Here is an 11699-nt window from a genome sequence, read left to right on the forward strand (position 1 = left end):
GCGGCTTGGGGTGGGAGGAAGGGATGGGTGAGAGGAAGAACCGGTTAGGGAGGCAGAGACAGGTTGGACTGGTTTTGGGATGCAGTGGGTGGGGGGGAAGAGCTGGGCTGGTTGTGTGGTGCAGTGGGGGGAGGGGACGAACTGGGCTGGTTGAGGGATGCAGTAGGGGAAGGGGAGATTTTGAAACTGGTGAAGTCCACATTGATACCATATGGCTGCAGGGTTCCCAGGCGGAATATGAGTTGCTGTTCCTGCAACCTTCGGGTGGCATCATTGTGGCAGTGCAGGAGGCCCATGATGGACATGTCATCAAGAGAATGGGAGGGGGAGTGGAAATGGTTTGCGACTGGGAGGTGCAGTTGTTTTTTGCGAACTGAGCGGAGGTGTTCTGCAAAGCGGTCCCCAAGCCTCCGCTTGGTTTCCCCAATGTAGAGGAAGCCGCACCGGGTACAGTGGATGCAGTATACCACATTGGCAGATGTGCAGGTGAACCTCTGCTTGATGTGGAATGTCATCTTGGGGCCTGGGATAGGGGTGAGGGAGGAGGTGTGGGGACAAGTGTAGCATTTCCTGCGGTTGCAGGGGAAGGTGCCGGGTGTGGTGGGGTTGGAGGGCAGTGTGGAGCGAACAAGGGAGTCACGGAGAGAGTTGTCTCTCCGGAAAGCAGACAGGGGAGGGGATGGAAAAATGTCTTGGGTGGTGGGGTCGAATTGTAAATGGCGGAAGTGTCGGAGGATAATGCGTTGTATCCGGAGGTTGGTAGGGTGGTGTGTGAGAATGAGGGGGATCCTCTTGGGGCGGTTGTGGCGGGGGCGGGGTGTGAGGGATGTGTCGCGGGAAATGCGGGAGACGCGGTCAAGGGCGCTCTCGATCACCGTGGGGGGAAAGTTGCGGTCCTTAAAGAACGTGGACATCTGGGATGTGCGGGAGTGGAATGTCTTGTCGTGGGAGCAGATGCGGCGGAGGCGGAGGAATTGGGAATAGGGGATGGAATTTTTGCAGGAGGGTGGGTGGGAGGAGGTGTATTCTAGGTAGCTGTGGGAGTCGGTGGGCTTGAAATGGACATCAGTTACAAGCTGGTTGCCTGAGATGGAGACTGAGAGGTCCAGGAAGGTGAGGGATGTGCTGGAGATGGCCCAGGTGAACTGAAGGTTGTGGTGGAAGGTGTTGGTGAAGTGGATGAACTGTTCGAGCTCCTCTGGGGAGCAAGAGGCGGCGCCGATACAGTCATCAATGTACCGGAGGAAGAGGTGGGGTTTGGGGCCTGTGTAGGTGCGGAAGAGGGACTGTTCCACGTAACCTACAAAGAGGCAGGCATAGCTGGGGCCCATGCGGGTGCCCATGGCCACCCCCTTAGTCTGTAGGAATTGGGAGGAGTCAAAAGAGAAGTTGTTGAGTGTGAGGACGAGTTCAGCTAGGCGGATGAGAGTGTTGGTGGAGGGGGACTGGTCGGGCCTGCGGGACAGGAAGAAGCGGAGGGCCTTGAGGCCATCTCCATGCGGAATGCAGGTGTACAGGGACTGGACGTCCATGGTGAATATGAGGTGTTGGGGGCCAGGGAATTGGAAGTCCTGGAGGAGGTGGAGGGCGTGGGTGGTGTCACGGACGTAGGTGGGGAGTTCCTGGACCAAAGGGGAGAAAATGGAGTCCAGATAGGTGGAGATGAGTTCGGTGGGGCAGGAGCAGGCTGAGACGATGGGTCGACCAGGGCAGGCAGGTTTTTCTCCCCTTTGGTCCAGGAACTCCCCACCTACATCCGTGACACCACCCACGCCCTCCACCTCCTCCAGGACTTCCAATTCCCTGGCCCCCAACACCTCATATTCACCATGGACGTCCAGTCCCTGTACACCTGCGTTCCGCATGGAGATGGCCTCAAGGCCCTCCGCTTCTTCCTGTCCCGCAGGCCCGACCAGTCCCCCTCCACCGACACTCATCCGCCTAGCTGAACTCGTCCTCACACTCAATAACTTCTCTTTTGACTCCTCCCACTTCCTACAGACTAAGGGGGTGGCCATGGGCACCCGCATGGGCCCCAGCTATGCCTGCCTCTTTGTAGGTTACGTGGAACAGTCCCTCTTCCGCACCTACACAGGCCCCAAACCCCACCTCTTCCTCCGGTACATTGATGACTGTATCGGCGCCGCCTCTTGCTCCCCAGAGGAGCTCGAACAGTTCATCCACTTCACCAACACCTTCCACCCCAACCTTCAGTTCACCTGGGCCATCTCCAGCACATCCCTCACCTTCCTGGACCTCTCAGTCTCCATCTCAGGCAACCAGCTTGTAACTGAAGTCCATTTCAAGCCCACCGACTCCCACAGCTACCTAGAATACACCTCCTCCCACCCACCCTCCTGCAAAAATTCCATCCCCTATTCCCAATTCCTCCGCCTCCGCCGCATCTGCTCCCATGACAAGACATTCCACTCCCGCACATCCCAGATGTCCACATTCTTTAAGGACCGCAACTTTCCCCCCACGGTGATCGAGAACGCCCTTGACCGCGTCTCCCGCATTTCCCGCGACACATCCCTCACACCCCGCCCCCGCCACAACCGCCCCAAGAGGATCCCCCTCATTCTCACACACCACCCTACCAACCTCCGGATACAACGCATTATCCTCCGACACTTCCGCCATTTACAATTCGACCCCACCACCCAAGACATTTTTCCATCCCCTCCCCTGTCTGCTTTCCGGAGAGACCACTCTCTCCGTGACTCCCTTGTTCGCTCCACACTGCCCTCCAACCCCACCACACCCGGCACCTTCCCCTGCAACCGCAGGAAATGCTACACTTGTCCCCACACCTCCTCCCTCACCCCCATCCCAGGCCCCAAGATGACATTCCACATCAAGCAGAGGTTCACCTGCACATCTGCCAATGTGGTATACTGCATCCACTGTACCCGGTGCGGCTTCCTCTACATTGGGGAAACCAAGCGGAGGCTTGGGGACCGCTTTGCAGAACACCTCCGCTCAGTTCGCAAAAAACAACTGCACCTCCCAGTCGCAAACCATTTCCACTCCCCCTCCCATTCTCTTGATGACATGTCCATCATGGGCTTCCTGCACTGCCACAATGATGCCACCCGAAGGTTGCAGGAACAGCAACTCATATTCCGCCTGGGAACCCTGCAGCCATATGGTATCAATGTGGACTTCACCAGTTTCAAAATCTCCCCTTCCCCTACTGCATCCCTCAACCAGCCCAGTTCGTCCCCTCCCCCCACTGCACCACACAACCAGCCCAGCTCTTCCCCCCCCACCCACTGCATCCCAAAACCAGTCCAACCTGTCTCTGCCTCCCTAACCGGTTCTTCCTCTCACCCATCCCTTCCTCCCACCCCAAGCCGCACCCCCCGCTACCTACTAACCTCATCCCACCTCCTTGACCTGTCCGTCTTCCCTGGACTGACCTATCCCCTCCCTACCTCCCCACCTACACCCTCTCCACCTATCTTCTTTACTCTCCATCTTCGGTCCGCCTCCCCCTCTCTCCCTATTTATTCCAGTTCCCTCCCCCCATCCCTCTCTCTGATGAAGGGTCTAGGCCCGAAACGTCAGCTTTTGTGCTCCTGAGATGCTGCTTGGCCTGCTGTGTTCGTCCAGCCTCACATTTTATTATCTTGGAATCTCTAGCATCTGCAGTTCCCATTATCTCTCATATACCTTAGTTTGTATGGCTCTGTGCCACACTAATTATTACTTCTATTCACTGGTTTGACTGAAGGAATTCGCATTGGTCATGTTTGTATTGTGATAGTGCACCGAATTAAAGTAGCCTTAAACCCAGAAGGAGAGCATTTAAGAGTGAAATGATGAAACCTTTCTGTTTTCAGAGGGTAGTGGAAGTTTGTAGGATGTTCTGCAAATGTGAGTCGATGCTAGACCAGTTGTGAATGTGAAATCTGACATAGCAGTTTTTAGAAGGTGTTAAGGAGAGTTGGACAAAGTTGAGTGTATCTGGAGTTAGGGCATAGATCAGTGATGTCTTGCTGCATGGCATTTTGTTCCCATGAAATTATGGCTAATATTTTCTGTTTAATATTCTGGGTAAATAGAGTCTTAGAACTGCACAGCACAGAAACAGACCCTTCGGTTCAACTTGACCGTACTGACCAGATATCCTAAATTCATCGACTCCCTTTTGGCCAATATCCCTCTAAACCTTCCTATTCTTGTACCCATCCAGATATCTTTTAAATGTCGTAATTGTACCAGCCTGCACCACCTCTTCTGGCAGCTCATTACATACACGCACCACCCTCTGTGTGGAAAAGTTGCCCCTTGGGTCCCTTTTAAATCTTCCCTCACTCACTTTAAACCTGTGCCCTCTAGTTTTGGACTCCCCTGTCCTGGGAAAAAGACCTTTACTATTCACCCTAACTGTGCCCCTCATGATTTTATAAACCTCTATAAGGTCACCCCTCAGCCTCCAATACTCCAGGGAGAACAGCCCCAGCCTATCCACCCTCTCCCTATAGCTCCAACCCTCTAACCCCAGCAACATCCTGGTAAATCTTTTCTGCACCCTTTCAAGTTTAACAATTTCCTTCCTATCGCAGGGAGACACGAGTTGAATATAAAAATGGAATGTATTTTAATAATGACACTTGTTTGATAATTGGGGATTTTCTCAAAGATACTTTCTTTGTTTGGCATGTTTTACAGCTGGAGATGCACTGCGAGTACCAGCGATTCCGTATATTTGTCGATGGGCACCAGCTCTTTGATTTTCACCATCGTGTCTCTGACTTGTCAGGAATTGATAAGATAAAAATCTTTGGTGATTTGCAGCTGACCAAACTGGGTTAGGATATTTTTGGGATTGTCGGAAGGAACTGTGACGTTTTGTATCAATTGGTCAAACTCTTGCCGTCACACTATGGCAGTGCCAGCTGGGTCTGCGCTGCCTCGGTGCTAGGCTCCATTATCTACTGTTCCAGAGGAAACATGGAACCATTGTTCAGGCGTTGGCAGTGTAACTGATTCGGGGAATTGTCCACTTGGGGTAGAAATTAGGGGAAGCACTCAGGACGGGAGTAAATTCCAATTTATGACAGCGCTGAGACTGCCAGCATAATGTATTCTGATTGTTCTGCGTGTGGGGCAACTACACAAAGGGGTGGGGTGGGAGCATAACGGTGTTGAATGGAGTAATTTTTGTGTTGTTTATACCATGCACTACAGCCTCTGCACTGAAATGACAGCACAACTCATTAACAAGTATATATTTTAAAAAAAGGGATGTAACTAATCAGGGTATTGTCTGGACTGTAAATAGGTTTTGTAGAATGTAACATGAATGGTGTGGTTTGTGTTATATACAACACTGGATACTTATTTATATTCATCATTTCTTTTAGTCTTAAAGAAGCATTAACCATTGGAATGTTAGCAAATGATTGTATTAGATAGTTAATCTAGTTAGAATCTGTAAATTACAGATATATTTCTCGATACTCATAACTTATTAATAACTTTATTGATTGGAAGCAATGAAACAGGTGTTCCTATCAATAATAATTTCTAAAATATAACTGCATAATCTGTAATGTTGGTCATAAATATCTTATTTCTGGGAAATATCATGTAGTTTCTGCTTCAATATGTTTTAAATTAATCTGCTAAACTGAGCTTTTTCTTAGAGCGATTGGTATCAGCAGGAACTGCGTTTTCTATTGGTTAGTGTAATTTACATAATGTTTCACAAAATTAAAGTTTCTAAATGTAAAACAACTAAAAGGGCAGTTGAATGTCTGATATTTTACATACTTCCAGCAAACCAAGCTTTTGCTCTCAGTCACTGAAAAGAACAGACTTTGAGAATTGATAGATCCAGTCAGAGAGATTAGTGATTGTGTTTTATGGTAAAGTATTATGTCAGAGGCTTTGCTGGAAGACAGCACGTTAATTTTGTGATTATTGCATTCAGGATTCTGCACGTATGTCAATTGGAACAGAAATATTTGGTTTGCTGCGCAACCTTCCTATTTATATGTGTCGCTGCATTTATCAAAATAATTTTTTTTTCCACAAACCCCCCTGTGCAATGTGTATCCATCTCTGTCTCTGCACATTTTGCTGCCAGACACACACATTCTGACAACTGTCAGATTCATGCTGACCACTTTGTCCCATTCTGGGAACAAGCAATAGCCTGGAAATGCTGCTGACATGAGTCAATGTGGTGCGAAGACTGAATTAACAACTGCTTAATTGTGACATTCCATATCTCATTGTTTTATATTTGTCTCAATGTCGGAGTATCCAGTCGGAACCTTGAGAGATGTGTTAACGTATGGAAACCTGAAAACAAACTAAGATGTCTTTCCAAATGTAATGCTGTTATCAGTGTCAGGCACTTAATTTTGTTTAGATCAATCTTCAGGAAAAGTTGAAAATGTTTATAATTTCCCCTTTTCTTTTCTTTTTACTTCTCCTTCCCTATCATTTTAAGAACAGAAATAGGCCACTACAAGCTGTTGCTGAGAGCATCAATCCCATGTCCCGTCCCTGTATACTTTCAGGTACTAACTTGTGCTTAGACTTTGAGCCCTGGCCACATTGAATTGACATTTTCCCCAGACACTCCCAGGACCAGCCTAACTGGATTCTTTTAAAGGGTGTGGTTTCTCTCAGAGATAGTTGGAACTGCTGGTGCTAGAGAATCTGAGACAACAAGGTGCACAGCTGGATGAACACAGCAGACCGAGCGGGAAAGGCTGCAGCTTCGGGCCTGAAAGAGGGGCCAAGGCCCGAAGTATCAGCCTTCCTGCTCCTCTGCTGCTTGGCCTGCTGTGTTCATCCAGTTCTGCACCTTGTCACCTTGTTGTCTTGTCTCTCAAGTGTTTTTGGTTTCATAAGCTTTTATCCAGAGATACTGGTGTGTCTCTGCAGTACAAAACTCTGGTAAATTCCTGCATGCAAGAACCTTATACCATCAACAGATTGGTTTGAGTGCTGTGTCAAAAACGAAGTGGATGAGCATCACCGTCCTAATGTGGCTCCAGTGAAAATATCTCCTCAAAGAGGGAAAGATAAAGCAATTAACTGTGAGAGAAAGGGAGAGATCAAATCCGAAAAGACAGTGGAAGGAGTCTCAAAGAGACAAAGTTCCAACTGGGGAAGATGCTTCACATCTAGCAACAAAAACAGAATTTGGTGGAGAAACTGAAGAGGTCTGACAGCAACTGTGGAGAGAGAAGCAGAGTTAACTTTGTGACCCTTCTACAGAACTGTCTGCAGCTGGGAAAAGGTTGGTATATGTGCTGAAGATGGGTTGGGGGCAGTGGGGAAAGAGAGAGAGAGAGAAACAGTTGGGCAGACAAAGATAGTGGGAACTGTAGATGCTGGAGAGTCTGAGATAACAAAGTGTGGAGCTGGATGAATACAGCAGGCAGCATCTTAGGAGCACAAAAGTTTCTGAGCTCCTAAGATGCTCCTTGGCCTGCTGCGTACATCCAGCTCCACACTTTGTTATCTGGGCAGATAAGGAAGTAGGTAAAGGTCAGCCTGGCTGTATCAATAGATGCGAATGCAGACCATTAGTAGCTGACAATGAATGGGTTGTCTGTGGTAGCAACATGTGATGGCCCGGTGTGTGGAGTTTGGGCTAAGGGCATGAGTGAAGATGTTCCAGCCTTAAAATGATTGAACTTGATAGCGAGTTTTGAGACGATTTGTAGCTCAGGTTGAGTTTCTGGATGTAAGTTTGCTCGCTGAGCTGGAAGGTTAGTTTTCAGACGTTTCGTCACCATTCTAGGTAACATCATCACTTTCTATTTAACTGTTTAGGTTTCCTTGGGTTGGTGATGTCATTTCCTGTGTTGGTGATGTCATTTCCTGTTCTTTTTCTCAGTGGATGGTAGATTGATTTGGAGCCAATGTGTTTGTTGATGGAGTTCGTCGGAGGCTCACTGATGATGTTACTAGAATGGTGACGAAACGTCTGAAAACTAACCTTCCAGCTCAGCGAGCAAACTCACATCCATTGAATTTGATATTGAGTCCTGAAGACTGCAGGGTCCCCAGTTGGCAAATGAGCTTTGCTGGAACACTGCAACAAGCCTGAGCCAGAGGTGTTGGCCAGGAAAACACAGTGGTGTGTTAAAGTAGCAGCCACCTGGAAGCTCAGTAAATACAGGACTGCGGATGCTGTAAATCAGGAACAAAAACAGAAGTTGCTGGAAAAGCTCAGCAGGTCTGACAGCATCTGTAAAGAAGGGTCACCGGACTCAAAACGTTAACTCCGAATTTCTTTTCTTCGCAAATGCTGCCAGACCGTTTAAGCCTTCCCAACTGGAAAGTCCAGTTGTTTTTGTGGTCAGAATGTAGGTGTTCCCCAAAACAATCTCCCGAATGTAGAGGAGAGCAGACTGTGAGCAGCAAATATTGTAGAATGGATTGAGTGACTGTTGGATCACTGGGTTTGTAATGGGATAGGCTGGCCAACAGTATCCCAGAAATGGAAACAGATGTCAAAGAAGGGGAGGGAGGAGTCAGAGATGGACCAGGTGAACACTAGAGCAGGGTGAAAATTGGAAGAGAAGTAGATTAAATTTTTGCAATTCCAAATGAGAGGGGGAAGCAGAATCAATGATGTTCTGAGGATGTGTTGTGGGTTGGGCTGGAATAGGACTGGAACGAGGAATGTTCCATGTACCTCACAAAGAGACAGCCATACCTGGGGCACATGCGGGTGCCCGTGCCACAGCTTTGATCAGGAGAAATGAGTTGCTCAGGGTGAGGCTGGGCTTGGCATGGTCGTGGATGGGGCCAGCTCAGGCCTTTTTTTTTCCAGGAAGAAGCAGACAGCCTTGAGACTGTCCTGATGGGGGGTGGATGTGCAATTCCTTTATAGGTCCATGGTAAACAGGGGGTAGCTGGAGTCCATGAACTGGAAATTCTTAAACTGATGTAAAGTGTCAGAGAGAGTTATAAGGGGAATGGGCCTGGGTGAGGTGCCTGTGGGTCTGGTGGACTTGATGGGCCGAAGGGCCTGTTTCCACATAGTAGGGATTCTATGAATCACGGATGTATGGGGGAAGGGACTGGACAAGGGGAGAAAAAAATAGAGTTGCAGTAGAAAGACATGAGTTCTGTGGGTAGGAGCAGGCAGTAACACTGCGTCTGTCTGGGCAGTGCTGTGTGTGGATTTTGGAACGGAGGTAGAAACGGGTTGTGCGGGGTTGGGAACTGAGCTTGGAGGCAGTGGGGGTAGGGGAGATCACCAGATAACAACATGATTAGTGGCTGAGAGATGTTTCATGTTCTTTTTTTTACAAGACTGTAAAAGTCCAGTTATCCTGCGGTTTGAAGGTTGTTAGCCAGTTTTCTGAGATTGACTTTTTATGAACAAACTCTCAAGTGGCATTTGAGTTTTGAACCTTTGTCACGGTTCAGTGAAAGATTATTAGCAGAGACTAAGTGACTTCCACAGAGCTGAAAATCAAGCCTCCTCACACACCACTCAACAGTTCGTCTAAACTCTTTCAATCTGACATTCAACTTAGTGGGAATTGTATATACTATCCCTCAGGGTGTTCAGTCTAAATGCATCGGTATAGAAAACAAACAGTGCACACAAATCAATGTTGTTCGTGTAAACTAAATCTGAATGATGGTTCAATTTTCACCTCTAAGGCGTGTCATTAAAAATATGCTCGAGAGAAGCCCATCAGTTTGTTTGGCTAGTTTTTTTTTCTAACTTCTAGATAAGGAATGACATCCCCTGGCTACTCAGTTGCATATTCTGCCTTTCCATTTTTTACCCCTGAGGGGGGAAAAGAATATCATCTGAGTAACTGTGATCAAAAGCATTGCTGCGACAGACAGACACAGAGTCCCTTTTGGGGTCTATCACAGTCCTTCCATATTTGGTACCATCAACGCTGAAGTTGTGACCTGCACATCCAAGTGGAGCTCATTAATGTCACTGAAGAAAAGTAAGGGTCCTAACCCCAACCCCTAGGTCAGGGTGAGGGGTTGGAATCCAGTGATAAACCCTCCAGGGACTGACGAGCATCACTTGCATCTGCTCCCGGCTCTGAGCTGATGTCAGCCCCAAGCTGTTCCTGCACCTTTTATTCCACAGGCTTTTACCTGCCGGTAAGTTCACTGTGTGACATTCTGTCAAACTTTTCTTTGGAAGATCACAACAGTGTCATTAATGCTTTACATAGAAACATAGCAGGAGGAGGCCATTCATCCCTTTGAGCCTGCTCCACCATTCATCGCTATCATGGCTGATTATCCAACTCAATAGCCCAATCCTGCTTTCTCCCTGTAACCTTTGATTCCATTCACCCGAAGTGTTAGATCTAGCTGCCTCTTGATCACGTTCAATGTTTTGGCATCAACTACTTCCTGTGATAATGATTTCCACAGGTTCACCATTCTTTGGGGGAAGAAATATCTCCTCATCTCTGTTCTAAATGGTCTACCCCAAATCCTCCAACTGTGACCCCCTGGTTCTGGACACACCCACCATCGGGAACATCCTCCCTGCATCTTATCCAATCCAATTTCAATTTTATAAGTCTCTATAAGATCCCCCTCATTCATCTGAACTCCTGCGAAAACAATCCAAACTAGTCAATCCCGCCATCCTTGGAATTAGCCTGATAAACCTTTGTTGCACTCCCTTGAGAGCAAGGCCATCCTTCCTCAGAAAAGAAGACCAAAACTGTACATAATATTCCAGGTGTGGTCTCACCAAGGCCCTGTATAACTGTAACAACAGGCACCCACTTCTGTACTTGAAACCTCTCGCAATGAAGGCCAACATACCATGTGCCTTCTTTACCACCTGCTGCGCTTATATGCTTATCTTCAGCATCTGGTACACAAGGACACCCAGGTCCTGCTGCACACTTCCCCTCTCCCAATTTACAGCCACTCAGGTAGTAATCTGCCTTCTTGCTTTTGCTTTCAAAGTGAATAACCTCATGTTTATCCAAATTATACCGCATCTGCCATTGATTTGCTCATTTACCCAATCTGTTGAGATCATGCTGAAGGATCGCTGCATCCTCGTCACAATTCACCCTCCCACCCAACTTGGTATCACCTGCAAACTTGGAGATATTACATTTTGTTTCCTCTTCCAAATCATTAATATATATTGTGAGTAGCTGGGGTCCAAGCACTGATCCCTGGGGCACCCCACTAGTTACTGCCTGCCGATTTGTAAAGGACCCATTAATTCCTATGCTTTGTTTCCTCTCTGCCAACCAGCTTTCTATCCGTCTTAATACACTTCACCCAGTCCCATGTGCTTTTCTATTGTACAATAATCTCTCATGTGGGACTTTGTCAAACATTTCTTGAAGTCCAAATATACTACACAGACAGGCTCCCCCTTGTCAACTCTACTAGTTACATCTTCATAGAATTCCAGCAGACTTTATAAATCTATGCTAACTCTGTCTGAACCTGCCACTGCTTTCTAAATGCTTTGCTACAAAGTCCTTGATAATGGATTTGAGAATTAGCCCCACCACTGATGTTAGGTTTATCTGTTAGCTCATCAAAAGAATTCAATCAACTCACTTAAATGTGAAGCATGGTGGCTCAGCACTGTTACCTCACTGAGCCAGGGACCCAGGTGCAATTTCATCCTCGGGCAACTATCTGTGTAGAGTATGTAACTTCTCCCTGAGTCTGTGTGGGTGTCTTCCGGGTGCTCCGGT

The 11699-nt window shown here is 47.7% G+C and overlaps 1 protein-coding gene across 2 annotated transcripts in view; it reads left to right on the top strand.

Annotated features, from left to right (window-relative positions):
- Positions 1 to 5732, top strand: part of LOC125455228 (galectin-related protein-like) — a 35079-nt gene extending 29347 nt beyond the window's left edge. For both annotated transcript variants that reach the window (XM_048536963.2, XM_059648312.1), the window contains exon 5: positions 4678 to 5732. In XM_048536963.2, the coding sequence (XP_048392920.1) occupies positions 4678 to 4821 (144 nt within the window). In that variant the 3' untranslated portion in view covers positions 4822 to 5732. The remainder of the gene's footprint in view (positions 1 to 4677) is intronic.
- Positions 5733 to 11699: the final 5967 nt, after the last annotated feature.

The sequence above is a fragment of the Stegostoma tigrinum genome, chromosome 9 (assembly GCF_030684315.1).
Source record: "Stegostoma tigrinum isolate sSteTig4 chromosome 9, sSteTig4.hap1, whole genome shotgun sequence".
NCBI classification, from domain to species: domain Eukaryota; kingdom Metazoa; phylum Chordata; class Chondrichthyes; order Orectolobiformes; family Stegostomatidae; genus Stegostoma; species Stegostoma tigrinum.